Source organism: Cydia splendana, chromosome Z (assembly GCF_910591565.1).
Source record: "Cydia splendana chromosome Z, ilCydSple1.2, whole genome shotgun sequence".
NCBI lineage: Eukaryota > Metazoa > Arthropoda > Insecta > Lepidoptera > Tortricidae > Cydia > Cydia splendana.
In genome coordinates, this window is record NC_085987.1 from 37772573 (window position 1) to 37790873 (window position 18301).

Below are 18301 nucleotides of genomic sequence, written 5' to 3' on the forward strand. Positions count from 1 at the left end.
CCTTACAAGATGGGCCCCTACATAAAGCGACATCTAAGAGGACTCAAGGGCAACACCGGTGTGAGGACTGAGGATAGAGAGGTGTCACTTTAAACATATAGCGAACTCGCCACTTGGTAACTGTTTCCACATCTACCGTCGAGAACGCAGCTCTCGCGACTCCATTCTGAAAGGCCGGCTAAGGCAAGCCAGAGGACCAGAATCCTGTCCCACCCATCTTTCGGGTGACAGAACTCCCCAGGAGCACACCAGTACGTGTGGGGTCGCTACCCCCCAACAGCACGCCACAAGCTGCCCTGCGTTTAAATTATTATGATTTAATGCCTGCGTAACTTGGTTTTATTATATGTATTACATGAATGACCGTTCCTTGTCAAGAATTTGGGTTTAAAATTATACCCTTCCTGAATAATATTCAAAAGCCATCTGCATTCAAATATCACAATATTGACAATATTGAAATATACCAAAGAAATACTTGCAAATCCTTTAAATGGTTCCGCAGTCCAAGATCATACCGACAAGGTAAGAACAAGTTATGTTATTATAATATTATTAGTTTTCACTAGATAAGAGTCACACGAAGGCAAGATTATTAACGTAATTAAACAAGTGTACCTTAATCGATGGTTCAGTAAAATATGAGGTCCCCCGCCGGTTTTGGGGCAGCTTGGGGACTAAATTTAGCCAAATTTCTTTCGGATTTGAGAGGAGGACTATGCCCAGCAGTGGGCCGTACATATATGGTAAAGCACACTTACTGCAACAAGCAACTTTACTGTAAAAAGTATTGAAATAAACGGGGCCCTTTGTTTGACATAAAGTATTAAGTCATAATTGTATTGTTTGTCATATTATCATTAGTCCTAAAACTGAAACCGTTAACTTTTCAGGATTTTCGTAAGGTTATCCTACAGATAGGCAATCCTGAAAAGTTACGCGTTTCTGAACCAAACAAATTATGAATAACGAAAACGCGGACAAACAATACATTAGGACTTAAAACTCTTTGGAAAACAATAGAGACCCGAATTTGTATTTGTATTTTTATATTATCTAATCATTGACCATTTCTTTTAAAACAGACTGAAATTAAAGAAACGGCCAACTTACCCCTACAACAGAACTTCCAAATGGATATCCATTGGATTTTTTATTTTCCCAGGTAGACTAATATCTTACAAGTAGGTATGTAGTCGAGGGTGGAAGCCCTAAACGACGGCGTTGCATGAACAAAAGATATTCTTTGGCAGGATTGGTCCTTAAGACCCAAGGATGGATTTAAGAAGTGGAGCTACCGAGATTTTTGATGTAAATTTTGGGGGGGGGGGGGGGGGGGGGGGCTCTCAACTTTATCTTGATATCCATATCATTTTAGTTACTAGGCTAAGTTTGGTATCGTTTTCGTATAAATCGGTGAATCGGTGATGCCAAATTTATTTATGACATCATTCCGGTACCATTCCGAAGTAAAAACACATAAAATATGAAAAAAAAACTTTTTTTTATTCCTCTTCACGCTTAAACTGCTAAACCAATTTAGTGGAAATTTGGTATAGAGATGGTTTGAGTCCCAGGGAAGAACATAGGATACTTTTAATGTCAAAAATAATCCCTAAAGGGTGTAAAAAGGGAGGTGGAAATTTGTATGGGGATTCAATAACCGCTGAACCGATTTAGATAAAATTTAGTATAGAGATAGTTTGAATCCCGGGGAAGAACATAGATAGGATAGTTTTTATTCCAAAAAAAAACCTTAAAAATGAAAGATAAGGTGTAGGATTGTATGGGAAATCATGAACCGATTTGGATGAAATCTATGTCTACATCTTAGATTTAGTTGAAAATGATACTAAACTCCACTTAGAAACTAAACTTAAAGAATTATTAACCTCAGACGTCGCAGACGCTTAAAAACCCCCCCACCCCCCACCTGCATCAAAAATCTGGGTGGCTCCACTTCTTATATCCATCCTTGGGTCCTAAGGACCAATCCTGCCAAAAGAAATCTCTTGTTCATGCAACGCCGTGGTTGACCTTTTTATGCTCTGAGCACTCTCAACTAATGTACCTACTAACACCCTTTATTCATAAACGCGCTACAAACCAGAATTAACTAATAATCGTTTGTCCTTATCAGTCATTTTGACTTATGTATTTCTAAGAAAGGGATAAAACCTAATTTAACTGCATCAGGCCGGTAAAGTTTTATGAATAAGGGGGTAAATATTTACCGACATTTCCCCACGACACTACTGAACACTTTGTTTTGATTTGTAAGCATTTATGTCTCACCAATGTCGCATGTTCTATGCGGTCATCCAGTAGCTCTGAGGTAGGCCGGAACCATAGGTTTATTTTACATCAATAAATAAATTCAATGAAACTGTGACAGGTCTGTTCCGCGTATTAACCGCATGACATTACTTTACAGTTTTGTTAAAATGGAGCACTTCACTTCCGAGTAGCAAGGCCAGATCCGGACAAGGATTTTTAAAAGGATGTAGATACAAATGTCCCGATTTTAACTAACATAAACACGTCAACAAGTCGTGACGCCCACAATTCTGGCTACGACGTCAAATTATTAGAATTCAACTGGCTCAACTGCCCATATATTAATGTCACCTACGTAAAGCACTTCTACCTATCCAGTCTTTAAAACCTTATCGGTTTGTGCAATAAGCAAGATTGTATAAAAAATCTGAGGTTATAATTATGTATGAATTATAATTAGTCAGATGCTGACCATACTTGCATATAATTACATCTCATTGTAGATATCAAATATATTAATCCACGGAGAATGCAGGAGGTATCAATCAATACACAAATGAAATTAAAATGTGAGTCAGTGTTACACTGTCGAATTAATTTAATGACGCGTTTTTCAAACTATATGTTACTTACACCAATATAATTACTACAACCCCTTTCATACTGATTCATAAATTAACGTTTCTGGACCATCAAATTCAATACAAGAACAATGAAGTTTATGTACCTACCTGTCTGCAGCCCGCGAGTGGGTGTACAGTGTTGTACATAATTAAATATTAATTTGAGTTTTTCAACAAATGTAATTTTTTGATATGAAAATATAATGTAGGTAAGGGTAGATGCGGGTGCGGGTGGCGGTGACGGGCGCTGCAGGCGCTGGCGGCGCGGGGCGCGGGCTGACGCACGCGCGTCGAAAGGTGCCGCGGGGTGGGAGGCGAGCGCCTAACACTATTTAAACTGTCCAAGCGAACAGTCATCATGCATTGGTCTATTTGCAATCGCAAAGTTTAGTTAGCTATCGTAATACGACAGCTCGAGTCGTAGACAGACAGGCAAAAGCCCGTGGTCGAGACCTAAAGCTCTCGCAGACGCTCAGCTAGCTAAGCGCGCAGTGAACCCCGCGTTCAGGCATCACCCAGGAAACCAGTAACCCAGTGGAGTGTATCGAAATGGCTGTTGCTGCTGCCCAGAAGAACCGCGAGATGTTCGCCATCAAGAAGTCCTACAGTATCGAGGTGAGGGCTATCCCCTGTCACCCTTGATTCCCGACTCATCGCTTCTTCTTGGCTACCTATTCAATACTTGGGATCTTTCAGTTAATCATTGATAGTTAATTATCACATATTTTCCGATCATCCTTAATCAATAAACTTTGAAAAAATTAAATAAAGATGACACCAAATTTATATTTTCAATAAGACTTGACTAGCTTAAAAAGTGGCGTCTCTAAATGCTTAACACAAAAATGCTTAACTACTTATTTAAATAAAGACAATAATTTATATTTCAGTACTATCTACTTACTAAATATTAGATCAGTGAACTAAAAAGAGAAAACAATATTATAATATTATTCTACATATACAAATTAAAAATCATTATTGATATATATCTCTTAAACTGTTTTTTTAAGTATTAACTTATCCTTACTCTGAGGTTGTTTATCTCTATGATTTAGTTATATTTAGTTTCATATCTAAGTATATATTATATTTATGTGTTTGTTTATTTGGATGCCCATTTGTGATTTTTCATATATGTACATATTTATTTACTATAATTGTGTCAATTGAAGTGGGTTTCATAGGCGATTCTTTTACATCCAAAGGCAGATATCGCTTTTTAGCAATAAGACCACCTGTTGTCTTCCTTTAATCATCATGCAAAATAGGCGCAGAACGTCGAGTTGCGGAAAATCGCCCGTACTACAATACAATACAATACAATTCCTTTAATCAATATTGTTTTACCGAAACTGTTTATTTTTTGAGTTGTGCAATAAAGGCACATATTCTCTTCTATTTATCTATCAATAATAGAATATTGACTCGTCCCTTGAGAGTAGTTAAGGCCTTAATTGAGACTTAATTAGTCCACATTTAATTGATTCTATTGTATTTTATAAATCTTTTATAATACTTAATTCAATGTAATAACTTAAATAAAAACTGATTATTTATCGTAACACAATGAAATCAATTAACTAATGACAGTTCTTAACTAAGATCTTTTTTTTGCAATTCACCCGATTCTATCTCTTATAAATACCGCTTAAATCCTATATTAACTAATCGTACCTATCCACCCTTAGCTTGAATGTGTTATATTTTATGTTATGGAGTAGGTACCTACTTATCACTATCGTTTAAAGAATAGGTATTCATTCCAAAAAAAAGCGTGTATTCGATATTTATTGATATGATAAAACTGAAAATTATTTCGATTTCGGGAAAGTTTTATGCCGATGATAAATACTTAATATCTGTGCGACTTAAATAAACCCGAAAACCGTATTAGCTAAGTGACTTCGATACTGCGTAACATGGCACTTGAAATTTAGGGTACAACAAAATAGTAAACAGAAAGATTGACCTTGACTTTGGTTTGACCTAAAAGGGTTTTACATCTGTCAAAATAATCTTTGCAAACCATACCGATTGTCTATTCGCGACTGGTCAGGCTATAACAATAGACATAAGTTGACATAACACATATAAGACAAAATACCTACTAAGGTTTTTTTTTTGGTTTCGTGCTCATTGTCAACTAGCGACCTCCGCAATGCACGCACGTCGCCTAGACACAGTAATCATCGTATCCTAGCTGCAATCTCAAAACAACCGGCCTTGTCAAATATGTAAAATAACGTGCTTTTATTTAAAATACATACCTTTATTACAAACTCTAAAGTTCATACATTCGCGCCCGAGATGAAGAGATTGCGTGAAAGCGCAAAAGGCGTAAACAGATTATTCTCGATGCGTAATTATAATAAAGTCGTACATGCGTGTAGCTTTTTTCCCCTGAATTACATAAAAAAATCACGGGGCCATCTGTTAAAGTGCTTCTGCCGCGATATTGAGAGCATATTACAGCACCGGCGGCAGGGCCCGTTTAACAAAATTATCCCAACGGACAATTACCTCGCTGTTACGCGATACACCTGCATACACTTTCTCGGCATATTCACAATATCGTGTGACACGTTGCATAATCAACAAGACAATGCCTAATTGGTATTTATGTACAAATTAAAGAGTTCTTGATTTAATTTTCCAGATGATGGATAAACGCGAGTAATCTTGTTTGTTTACTATTTCCATGTTAAAAGAAACTGTGTCATATTGTGAATTGAACTGAAGGTGTTATTAGTAATGACTAATGTCGGATGTCGCTTGCACTGTGATAGATCGTTTTGATAAAGATCAAATTTTGTATAGATGACGCCTTTACTCCGTTACGGTAAAACCATATTTATCCTTTATAATGTAGTTGGTCTACTGCAGAAAAACATACTCAATAGCCTCATCATTGTTAGCGAGAAGATTAATTACTATTGTGAATATTCAAGTCGTGATTATATCACGATTGTGATAATGATTTCGTTGTGTCAATGCAATTACTAGTGAACCACAATCATTTTTGCGATAGGCTGTTTACGAGGTCTGGTAGGTCACGATAGCCTGTGCGAAATTATGTTGTTTTATTATCTACCTATATAAACATTCGAGATCAGAAAACCTGTTTGAAATGCAGACTCTGTTTTGCCATTAACTTCTGCGATGCGATGCGATGTTGTTAAACTGTTCAATTGTGTTAACCTCATGTGCTGTGCGATAATCAACACTTAGTAATTTGTTACAAATAGGCCTGAATGATTGTATTTCCTTGACCGACGAAGGTCGGAATGCAAGGCAGGTGCGACGCTCACCGACTTTACCACAAACAGTAAAGATCGTTAAAATTCTATCACACTGCAAAACGACAAACACTACTAGCCAACAAAGAACGTGTTCATTTTTAGCCGGCAATCTGACAGCTTCCAAAGACTTAATATGATACCGTCACGCAATGCACAAAGTGTTAACTACCGTGAAGTATAAGATCAATGTTTACAACGAATTCGAGGTCGTAGAATAAGCCCTTGACCAATTAGAGGTTCCGCACCGCGGTCAAAATCATCCTCAAGGAAAAACTAGAATAGGTAATTGGCGCGTAACTGCAGGAAATACGTAATGTTTAACAATCACCTAAAATAAAAGTATGAGTGCGATATGTACGATAAAGTGGATTGAAATTGGGAATTGTTATAGTGAAGGAGTCTGTTGGATTGATGGGTTTGTAGGTGCGCCTGTGGGGCGGTACTCGTGTAGGGACGTAGGTCCGGGTGCTCTCTAGTTCCGCTTAATTACCCGTCGGTCGATTGGAACGGTGAAGTGGCCACTCGGACACACCAAGGCTATCTACCGGATTCCGAATCGAACCCGCTCCATTTAGGCGGACTCGAGCCTTACTGCTCGACAGTATTGTTTCCGCAGTTTTATTCAGACACTCAATTTGTGTTCAATTCGACATTCTAAATTGCACGTTAACTTGTGCGAATAAGAATAAAACTATACACCGGTCCTTGTCTTATCGTACGAGTCGATAAACAATTAGTTAAAACTCTAGAACTCAGTTGTGCACTCGCGTCAGTATTAGTAGGCCTTTTCATCTGTGTCAGATGTTTATAGCAGCATCGTGGTGATGACACTTGCGTTCGTGACTGTATAGTCCTATGCGAGAGAGGATCCCGCGTCCACACATTTTGTCGTTTCAATTATAGACCTATAATTTTATATCAGTATGTTTGCTATTGATTGAAATTTAATAATTTATTTGTAGTTATATAACTTTTTAGCGTTGTTAGTACTAGTAGTAGTAGCACTTGGTGAGTTTTTGTCGTCAACCCACGTCAACCTTATGCATTTAGTTTTTTATCTACATCCAAGAATACATCATTTCAGTACTGCTTGTAACAATCGCGAATGATTACCTTAAAGCGCAACCCTTGACATAGTTAGTCGCGCGGCCACTCTAGTGGAAAATGCTAGGTCTTGTGCGGCTGTAGCCAGCCAAGAACACGTCATCGAGCTCAGGAAATTTCTTGATTCCATTTTTTAATTAATATTATGCATGTAATAACTCATTCGTCGGTGTGTGACGTGTCAGAGGAAGATTTGATTAAGTATGTTAAAATACGTGTGCATCTCATATTCTTTAAATATAACTAAAAACTATGCCTGTATCGATATCGGCAAAAGCCAAAACTAAACGTATTCATGCTTTATTACATTATAATAAGTATGATTAATTGGGTACGTTTAGGTCGTAGTATAAGTAGTACGCACACTATTAAACTTTTGAAAAAGAAATTAGACTCAAGTAATTCATGTCCTAATTGGCACTTTTAATTGGCTTAACTTGTATTGAGAGTCAGTGGTCCAGAAAGTGGCGTTCCTTTGAAAGACTCCCTCCGCGAGATGGCGTTTCCGTAGTGGTAATGGCAGCACTTTACACCCGCCCGCACTCAGGAAATAAGCTTAGGAACTTCGTAAAAGCAATTTCTGCTCGCACATGAAATATAATGCGATGTGACCGCTTTATATTTATAAGGATTTAGAAGATCAACCTATTTTTAGAGAGCCTTTTGTGTGCGGGTTCCTTGGTTAAAAGGTTTTGGAATTATTGTTACGTTTTTTTTTTCACTTTTTACAGTTAGGTACATATTTAGGTATTTAAAATATTCTTGGACTGCAATTGTCGATATCGGTCGGTCACATAATAACAAAGCTTCCGATCAAACGTATTAGGTCTTAAATAAATATTGGTAGTAGTAACGTAAGTATATTAAATAAAGATAACATATTTAGATTTTAGAAAATGTTAAATTGTTAAGTGTCACGATGTGTTTGTAAAAGTGTACCAATATACCTAGGTGTAGGTAAATTACTAAAAATTAACAACATACTTATGATTACTTTAATTGCGTAATCTCATGGCAATTTTCAACAGTAGTAAATGTTTAAAAATGCACGACAAATTAACCTTCGATTACTAGGTACTTTTTACCTACTATGTATGACTCACGTAAATAAGTATAGACCATTTCGCACACATTTCATCCTAACCTTTTTGCGGCATTAGTGTGAAGTTACACCTAGTTTTTAGTGCCTACGGTGTAAAGGATTGTCACTAAATTTGATTTCGTATTGTTTCAGAACGGCTACCCATCACGCCGTCGCTCGCTGGTAGACGACGCCAGGTTTGAGACGCTGGTTGTCAAACAGACCAAGCAAAGTGTACTTGAAGAGGCTCGTGCCCGCGCCAATGGTAAATATAACACCGATTAAAAAAACCTTTTTATCTTTTTCCAACCGGATTTTTATTTTAGTTAATATTATTATTTTGCTTATTTTCTTAATTTTGTTCAATTATTTTTTATGAAGACTCTGGCTTGGACTCCGATTTCATCCAAGATGATGTTCTACTTGGCACCAACGATAAATCCCCAACTGTGGAGGACGGCACTCAGCAAGATGAAACGAAGAACGGCCACCTTGGTAAATCATTTTGTTTTATTGGTTTTATTTGTCATTATTTTTTTTATTATTTTCTTTATTTTTACGTTGGTTTATATTTTTTGTAGCTGATGCTGACATTGGAGACGACGCTAATAAAGATGACGGTATGTTTTTGGAAATATTTTTTCTTGCTCTTAAAAAGTATAACTACGTAATTGTCAGAAACCCTTTCAGCGATTGAAAATCTTGCGGTTTTATTTTAGTAATTATAAAGTGATGACTGATCTATTTTTTGCAGATTATACTCTGACCGAGGAAGAAGTGATTCTGCAAAACGCAGCTAGCGAATCCCCGGAAGCAGAGCAAGTCATCCAGCAGGCCGCCCTTTTGCTGCGCATGCGCGACGGCATGGGCTCCTTGGCGCGCATCCTCAAGACCATCGACAACTACAAGGGCACCGTCGTGCACCTCGAGACTCGCCCGTCTCAAGTCACCGGCATCCAGTTTGACGCGCTCGTCAAAGTCAGCATGACTCGCGTCAACCTCCTGCAGCTCATCAGATCCCTCCGACAGTCCACCGCCTTCGCCGGCGTCAACCTCGTCTCCGAGAACAACGTCTCCTCTAAAACCCCCTGGTTCCCGCGTCACGCCTCCGATCTCGACAACTGCAACCATCTTATGACCAAATACGAGCCCGAGCTCGACATGAACCACCCCGGCTTCGCCGACAAGGAATACAGAGAGCGCAGGAAACAGATCGCCGAGGTCGCGTTCGCCTACAAGTACAACGACCCCATCCCATTCATTACTTACACCGAGGCGGAGAATGGCACCTGGATGCGAGTATTCAACACCGTGCTGGACCTGATGCCCAAGCACGCATGCGCAGAGTACAAGGCTGCCTTCGGCAAGCTGCAAGCTGCGGACATCTTCGTGCCGCACCGCATCCCGCAGCTGGACCACGTGAGCAACTTCCTGCGCACGCACACTGGGTTCACGCTGCGCCCGGCCGCCGGCCTGCTCACCGCGCGAGACTTCCTCGCCTCCCTCGCCTTCCGCGTCTTCCAGTCCACACAGTACGTGCGCCACGCCAACTCGCCCTTCCACACCCCTGAACCGTAAGTATACCACTATCACTACCCACTTGACTAGATAATTAACACTATTACGCATGAATCTTTAATTTGTTTACTTTTAGGGTTCCGTACCTCAAAGAAAAAAAAACGGAGCCCTTACAGGCTCACTTTGTTGTTCGTCCGTCCGTCCGTCCTTGCGACCGTCCATCCGTCCGTCCGTGTGTCTGTCTGTCTGTTAAGACCCTTTATCTCGGGAACGCGTGAAGGTATTGAGTTGAAATTAAAACAATATACTAAGGTCTACAGTCCCTTCAAGCTGTAAAAAATAGAACTCTAAATTGAACGTAAAAAAAAATACGGTCGTTTATGCCACGAAAAACGTATATTTCGACACTCTTAAGGGAATCAATATTTATAGGGTAGGCTTCCCGATGACCTAGGATTTGCCAAGTAATATCGTCTTACATTACAAGTACAGGAATAAAACCTCAAAACAATAAATTTGTAAAAATAAAAATTAAATTAAAATATAAAACAAGTTAAATTTGTACCGGAAACCTCGGTGGGCGAGTCCGACTCTCGCTTGTCCGGTTTTTTTATATCAAGGACGCTATTTTATGAATTAGTTCATTGAAGCGACACTATAATGCCTACTAAATTATTTAAATGACTTAAATTGAATCAGTTGGGTGTTTTCCGGGTTATAAAATTTAAATATAGGCTAATAAAACAGTTTAAGTTTATAATTAACTAAAAATGTGCATTTGTTTAATATTTGAATCATAAATAACTAATATAACTCAAAAGTTATTTAGATGAAAATATTGTACCTTAAAACTAAATGGTAATAATCATTTTAAACTTGCAATTTCACAGTCAAATAAAATATAATTTAACCATGTAATTTCAAATTTAACATGTCAAACTAATCGTGCATGTATTTATGCTTCATTACGGATAAATCCGGTAATATAATTTTATTACGGTTAAATAAGGTACCCGTCTTTTTAGGGTTCCGTATCAAAAGGGTAAAAACGGGACCCTATTACAAAGACTCCGCTGTCCGTCTGTCTGTCACCAGGCTGTAACTCATGAACCGTGATAGCTAGACAGTTGAAATTTTCACAGATGATGTATTTATGTTGCCGCTATAACAACAAATACTAAAAACAAAATAAAATTAATAAGTGGGACTCCCATACAACAAACGTGATTTTTATTTGCCGTTTTTTTGCGTAGGTATACAACTATACGGAACCCTTCGTGCGCGGGTCCGACTCGCACTTGTTCGGTTTTTTTACGGAAATATTACACAAGACGTCCTTGTAGATGTTATGTTAATTGGACCAAATCGCACCTAAGAGGCCGATAATTACTTGAAATAACTGTGAGGATTTTTTGTCCCGATCGTCCTCCGATTCTTAGCCTTTTTTTAGATGCACGCAGTTTCGAGTTCACCGATATAGGTACCTACCTACTTACCTATAGTTGGGTCAGATTTTTACTATATACTTAAACAGTTTGCACACTGAGTAGAAAAAAATAACGATTTAAACTTGAAGTAGTTCATATGTAAATAATCAGGCCGCGTCGCCAAGATGCCAATCGCTTACGCTCCGTAGCGATCGAAACGCAACTGTCACTGTCACACTAATATGGAAGAGTGATAGAGAGACATATGCTTTTCGTTGTCGAAGCGATAGCGATTGTAACCTTGTCTAGGCCGGCAGGTGACTCTTCTTCTATTCATTTGGCGTTTGTCGACGATGTACAATCGCCTGCACTCGCGGTGTTCCAGTTAAGAAAAATTTGCCTTAATCCTTACTATCTGCTACCTGCAAGGCGTTCAAACGAGTATCGCCCTAAGGGTGGGTGGTGGTACCATCGCCCACACTGTTAACTGTCCATCAGAGGACCTTATGCCTTTTTTAATAAGGTCCACCGATGTGCAGTTAAGAGTGTTGCTGTTTGTACAATTGTCATCTTGGTTAGGCCCCCGGGCAGAATTCAGATATATTTTTACTTGATGGCCAGGGGTAATGAATGCCATAGGTATTTTATTTAGTTATAAACGTTTTAATTACTCTTGGCAAGTTTAAACGCATACGATTGTCATTAGATTTGCCTCAGTTGCTGAAATGACACAGCCTATAAATATTCATGTTGTGATCAATTGATTATGCAATGGTCGAGTCCATCAAATCGAATTTAAAGCTTGTTTGAACTATTTATATCACAAGTTAATCTAATACAACCTATTTGCTTTGAGAGTGGGGCTTAGTAGCCTGATGAAAATGTAACCTCGTTAAGTGAAGTATTAAAGTGCCTGCGATGTTGCTCGTCGCACTTTGACCACGATGCTAGGTTATTTCCAGCGAGAAAGGGGACTTTATTGAATCACAGTTCACTTAAAATATTGAGTTGAGCTAGTAAAATTAACCATTTAAAAGATAGGAGCTAGAAAAATGAAAAATCAAATATTTTTTTCTTTGTTTCAGTGACTGCATCCATGAACTCCTTGGACACATTCCGCTTTTGGCTGATCCTAGTTTCGCTCAATTCTCACAAGAAATTGGTCTGGCTTCCCTTGGCGCATCGGACGCTGAAATTGAAAAATTATCCACCGTAAGTACCATTAAAGAAATGTACTTAATTTCCTGTTACCTAGATATACCTATGCCATGTAACGCCAATGCGAATTGCGCTCACCATTGTATTTATTATTATGGGAATGCAATAGCGAACATTTTTTTGGAAATACGTATACACGTATACGTCTCCATACGGAGAGAAGCATTGAGATTTATGAAGAATTTTTTTCACAGGTATACTGGTTCACTGTCGAGTTCGGTCTCTGCAAAGAGAATCAACAGCTGAAGGCATACGGCGCGGCCCTCCTCTCGTCCATCGGCGAGCTCCTGCATGCCCTCAGCGACAAGCCGGAACTGCGACCCTTCGAGCCTGCCTCTACCTCTATTCAGCCCTATCAAGACCAGGAGTACCAGCCGATTTACTACGTCGCTGAAAGCTTCGAAGACGCCAAAGAAAAATTCAGGTAACTATCATAATCATAACTGATACAACTGGCGCAGTTTATCCAGACATTCCAGAGTTCCAGACCTTGTAATAAATAGGTTATAAAGATAATGTTGGTGTAGGATTTCATTTTCTTTGCAAAAGATTAGTAATAAGTTTATAATTGTGATTTATCGTATCGTATATTTATTGCGGAATTTGGTATGGTACAGACGCTGGGTGTCAGGCATGTCCCGGCCGTTCGAGGTACGCTTCAACCCGCACACGGAGCGCGTGGAAGTGCTGGACTCGGTCGACAAGCTGGAGACCCTCATCTGGCAGCTCAACACCGAGATGCTACACCTCACCAACGCCGTAAAGAAGCTGAAGAGCTCGCAGTTCGAGTGAACCCACAGCCGAATCCAATGATCAGTGCACGCGGCTGCGCCGTGTTCTGTATAGCTAGTGATATTATAGGTGTAAGACTGCCCTCCAGTGTGGAGCGTGTGTGCGCGTGTGATAACCATCGGATGGTATTTCGTTGACTTCCTTTTTGTATGTACCTTATTTTATTATTTATTTTGCCGAGCTCATTGCCCGGGCCTCGGAAAGTGCATAGAGCTCCCGATTGCCCATTTACGGAGGCTGTGCGCGTTTCCCGAGTCCTAAACTATTATTAGAATTAAGGCGTAATTTAAAGAACGACACAAAGAAATAAAAAAATGGAGCACCCAAACTGAAAACAAACAGAAAATAAACGTGTTTGAGCACAACACTGTATTTCATTCTAAACCCCCGTACAATATTAAAATACAATCGTTACGAACAAAGAAACCCCCGTTGCTGTTATAATTTATAATAATAATGTTATAATTTCAGTTCACAAATATTAATCGGTCTTATTATACAATCATGTTAAAGTTTAATATTAGTTAATCAATTCGCCCTCGTGAGCAAATATGTATAACAGCAAAATTAAAAATGGTTATGCGTTGGTTTTACCACGCGACCTCATCATGCAATAGAATAGAGGGACGAAATAAAAATCTAAATAAAATATAAATGAAATTTAAACAAATATCTATCGAGTAGTGACAGGCTATCACTGATAGCTGTATAAAAGGAACAAAGGGAAAAGTAATAAGCTGAAGAAGCGAGCCCGGCCCGGCGACCGGCGACCCCGCGCGCACTTGTAATAAGATTTGTTGAGGTCTCCGGGGAATATGATCGCTCCAATCCTAATCAGATTTAAATGTGTTCTACCTGTAATACAATCAAAATTCAATTTTATTATATCGATTCCGCCACCTAATTTTTAGTACTCAAAGCGACATTTTTATTTAACGTTTAATAATAAAATTCAATCAAGTGGGCTTTGATCTCAACCTCAAGGTATTTCCTGAAATAAAATGATGGCGATTCGAACACACTTAGTAGCTACACGTAGTATTGGAGTAATTGGAGTAAAAAAGCGATTGTTAACCGCGGTTAATAAGAGAACCGGTTACGCTGGATCGAGAGCAAAGTCAACTGAAAAGGGAAAAAATAGTGGTGGGTGAGGTATGTGCACAGACAGATATCTAAATAGAGGTTGAATATAATTTAGTGTGAGTTGTATCAAAGTCAAACGTGCCAATGCCCGAGCGATGTCTGTTTCAATAATAAATAATAATAAATAAATATAAATATTATAGGAACATCCTAACACAAATTGACTAAGTCCCAGCACAGTAAGCTCAAGAAAGCTTGTTTTGCGGGTACTCAGACAACGATATACAGGGTGACCTTAGCCATTGGACAAACCCTGAAATCCCACGTAGGGTTACTTCTCAGAAATGCTCTACCGGTAATATTTTTTAAATTAGAACAAAAGATAAAAACAAATTATCAAACAAAAGTTATTTCCAATAATCGACAACAAAAAGAAACATACTGCATTAATCATTGGCAGTGCTTTTGACAATTTGTTTTGCAAAGGTGAGGCAATGATGACATTTGTCAAAAGTGAGAATCTTATTAATGTCATAAATAAAAAAGATAATCAAAACGGTCGAAGAAGGTTTCATACTATTTATTACCTCAGGAAGGAAGGAAAAATCGTAATTTGTTAATTTCTTCGTAACTGCTACACCGATTGTTATGATACTTTGTATACTGGTTCTAAATACCCTAATGCATATGTACATTTCGGCTTTGTCCAATGGCTAGGGACACCCTGTATATAAATAATATACAAATACTTAAATACATAGAAAACACCCATGACTCAGGAACAAATATTTATGTTCATCACACAAATTAATGCCCTTACCGGGATTCGAACCCAGGACCATCGGCTTCGGGTCACTAGTGTCACTACCCACTATGCCAGACCGATCGTCCGAAAATAAAGTATTCTATTAACTACCTACCGATTAACTACTCAAACTTCGGAGCGACGTGCGAATCGGACGCAGTGTGCCATGCCCCTATTTATGGTGGACATATTAATCCATTTATACATAGTAACCTTTAATGGACTTCTATAAATATTGATTGTAAATTAAATTTAAATATAAAAAACCGGCCAAGCGCTAGTTCATTTAACTCGCGCACAGAGGGTTCCGTACAAAGTTTTAATTATTTTATGCAACTACATATAAAGTTTATAAATAAACACGAAAGATTTTTGACCAGCAGTATACCAAGTATACTCGTGTACAGTACATTTATCATTAATTTGCACGACCGAATATTTGTATGTTGGTTTGTCAGGAATGTCTTTATCAAAAAAATATTAGTACAATTACAATTTGTTTTTACTTGAAAGAAGTTGTTTTTAGCGTAACCGCAAATAAATTTCAATAATAACAAACACACGCAATGGCGGTTAAATTGCGAACAAGAGTCGGAAAAAAAAAATTGTTATAAAAAAAAACAAATTAGATGTGTGATTATATTTTTCCTGTAATATTTATATTAGTTAATGTTATGTAAATAAAACATCATAATTTTTTTTGGTAAACTTCCAAGATAACGAGGGGGAGTAATATTTTGTTTGTACATCTTACACTATATGTATTCCTTTTTTTCTGTAAAAATATTTTTTTACAACATTTTCATCATCATCAAGCTCTTTTATTGAATCTCGAATTTAAAATCGATAGCGTACATAAGTAGTTACCGAGATATTTAGCGATGTGGGGAACAGACAGAGTCGCACCGTACGGGTTATTTTTAGCTTTTTGTTTCGAAACCCTAAAAGTTTACCAAAACTAAAAAACATTATTAATAAATCTAAAACACATAGAACGAAAAAAAAATCTAAAAATGGTCCTTGCGGCGAAGTACCGAACAAACATGTTATTTGTTTTAATGAATGAAACCAGTTTTATTGAAATATTTATGTATTCACTCGCCACTTGAAATTTAGTCCTAAATGTGTAGGTACACACATCAATTTATTTTTAGTAGATTAGTTAGTAGGTAAATCACTTCAATCGCCAGAAAAACTTACAAGACACGTAATAAACGAATTCATAATGCCTAGTTAGAAATATGTCTGTACATAATTATGTCGGTGTTCTGCGTGGACTTTAAGCCCTTTAAGGGCAAGTTGAGAGGCAGCCGCGGGTAAAACAAGGAGCAAAACTGCGAACTGTTCGCGGGGGCCAGCCAATTAATGCAGTCAAACCATGAATGTCTGACTTTGCGTCTTATACTCAACAAGACAAAGGGAAGACATAACATCTTCACGTGGTTTTTGAAGCGTCAAGGGCGTCGCCAGCCTACGGGCATGTTGATACAAATGGAGGATGGGAAAATGAAAATAAACAATTTATCACATCAAATATAAATGTTGGTGTTTGCATTTTAATATAATTTTATTTTCACCACACCATCTCGGAAAGGCTTACTATGCACTTCAAAAACGGATAGCAAAGTTGCTATTCACATGCGAGGCAAAGTAATCAAATGCAAATTTTGAGTTGTTTTCTTATGTTTGCTGATAGAATTGACTTTTAAATTATGATTTTGGATGATAAATATTTAATAACATTCATTTGAACTTGTTTTTGTTTGATTTTGTTTGATACTTTACATTTAATATTTGCTTCGGGTTGGTGTGGTGAAAAATTTTGTTTCACTCGGGGGCAAATTTTGTTTAACCCTCGTGCTTCGAAACCCTAGCAACGCTCAAAATTCCATTTTTCAAACCACTCGCTACGCTCGTGGTTCAATTTTGGAATCTTTCGCTTGCTCGGGTATCAATATTAGCACGAGCGGTTAAACAACAACTTTGCCCCCTTGTAAAACAAATAACTATTTCTCCTAGCACAAGAAACAGGGCGTAGACGTGTGTACGGGTAGAGATGAGTCGCGGGTATTTACCCAATTTACCCACCCAGGTAAATACCCGGTAAATACCCATCTACCCGGTATTCACCCGTATCTACCCAAATGGACGGGTAGATTCATTTCTTGTTGCACATGTCGATTTGTGTTAAAGTGGAGATATAAACCGAGTTAATGGTTGTAATTATTGTGTGTCATTTAAAATGAAATGGTTTAGTGAAACTTGCAGTTGTAACTAAGGAATTTTTAGTACAATTTTGTTAAATATTAAAAAAAGGCCGTCATAAGAGTATTTTTTTTAGATTCGAGTAAATTATCGTACTTATACGTTGATAATACACATTCCAACTTCGGTCGGCGGGGGGTGTGGTTGGGGGGAGGGGGATAAAAGTGAACTTTTTCATATTTCTTAGAATCTGTCATTAATATCGAAAAGTGTTGTATGTACAAACTAAAGTAGACATAATTTTCTACAAAAAAGGTCACATACATTTTTGTCCTAAAACTAACTGTATTTGACTTATGAGCTTACCAAGTTGTGATACTGCACAATTTTTTTTATTACCATTCATAAGTAGTATGTATTTTCATCTTTCTAATGTATATTAAAAGCGTTTTAAAACATTTCCGGAAGCCAGGCAATGATTTTACACGATTTTCATAATTGTACTGATATGTTAAAATCGAACTTCACCTCATAGCAACCTTTTCGTTTGAACATACATTTTATGTAACATTATAAAAAAATACTTAAATTAATCTTATTTATACTCACATACCATTAAACACATCAAATTTAGAAGAAAAAACGAAAATACCCGCGTATTTACCCGCGGGTAGGTATATATCTCTATGTACGGGACACGTGCATCCCGTGCACCATGAATGAAGAACGCCCAAAGTAGTCGTAAGTAGTGAAGCGTACCTACAGCGCCAACAAAGCTTATATGGTATACAAAACGTGGTACGGCGGGCGTAGGCACCATCAGCCGTAAAAGTGCATGGCGACTTTATCAATGAATTCATTCCTAA

General features: G+C 37.9%; 1 protein-coding gene across 1 annotated transcript; it reads left to right on the plus strand.

Annotated features, from left to right (window-relative positions):
• The first annotated feature begins 3248 nt into the window (after window positions 1-3248).
• On the plus strand, window positions 3249-13707 carry LOC134803986 (tyrosine 3-monooxygenase). Its single transcript, XM_063776844.1, has 8 exons — window positions 3249-3515; window positions 8541-8652; window positions 8769-8882; window positions 8969-9007; window positions 9142-9961; window positions 12418-12544; window positions 12745-12974; window positions 13168-13707. Exons 1-8 carry the CDS (start codon window positions 3450-3452, stop codon window positions 13340-13342), a joined length of 1683 nt encoding a protein of 560 aa, XP_063632914.1. The 5' UTR covers window positions 3249-3449; the 3' UTR covers window positions 13343-13707.
• Window positions 13708-18301: the final 4594 nt, after the last annotated feature.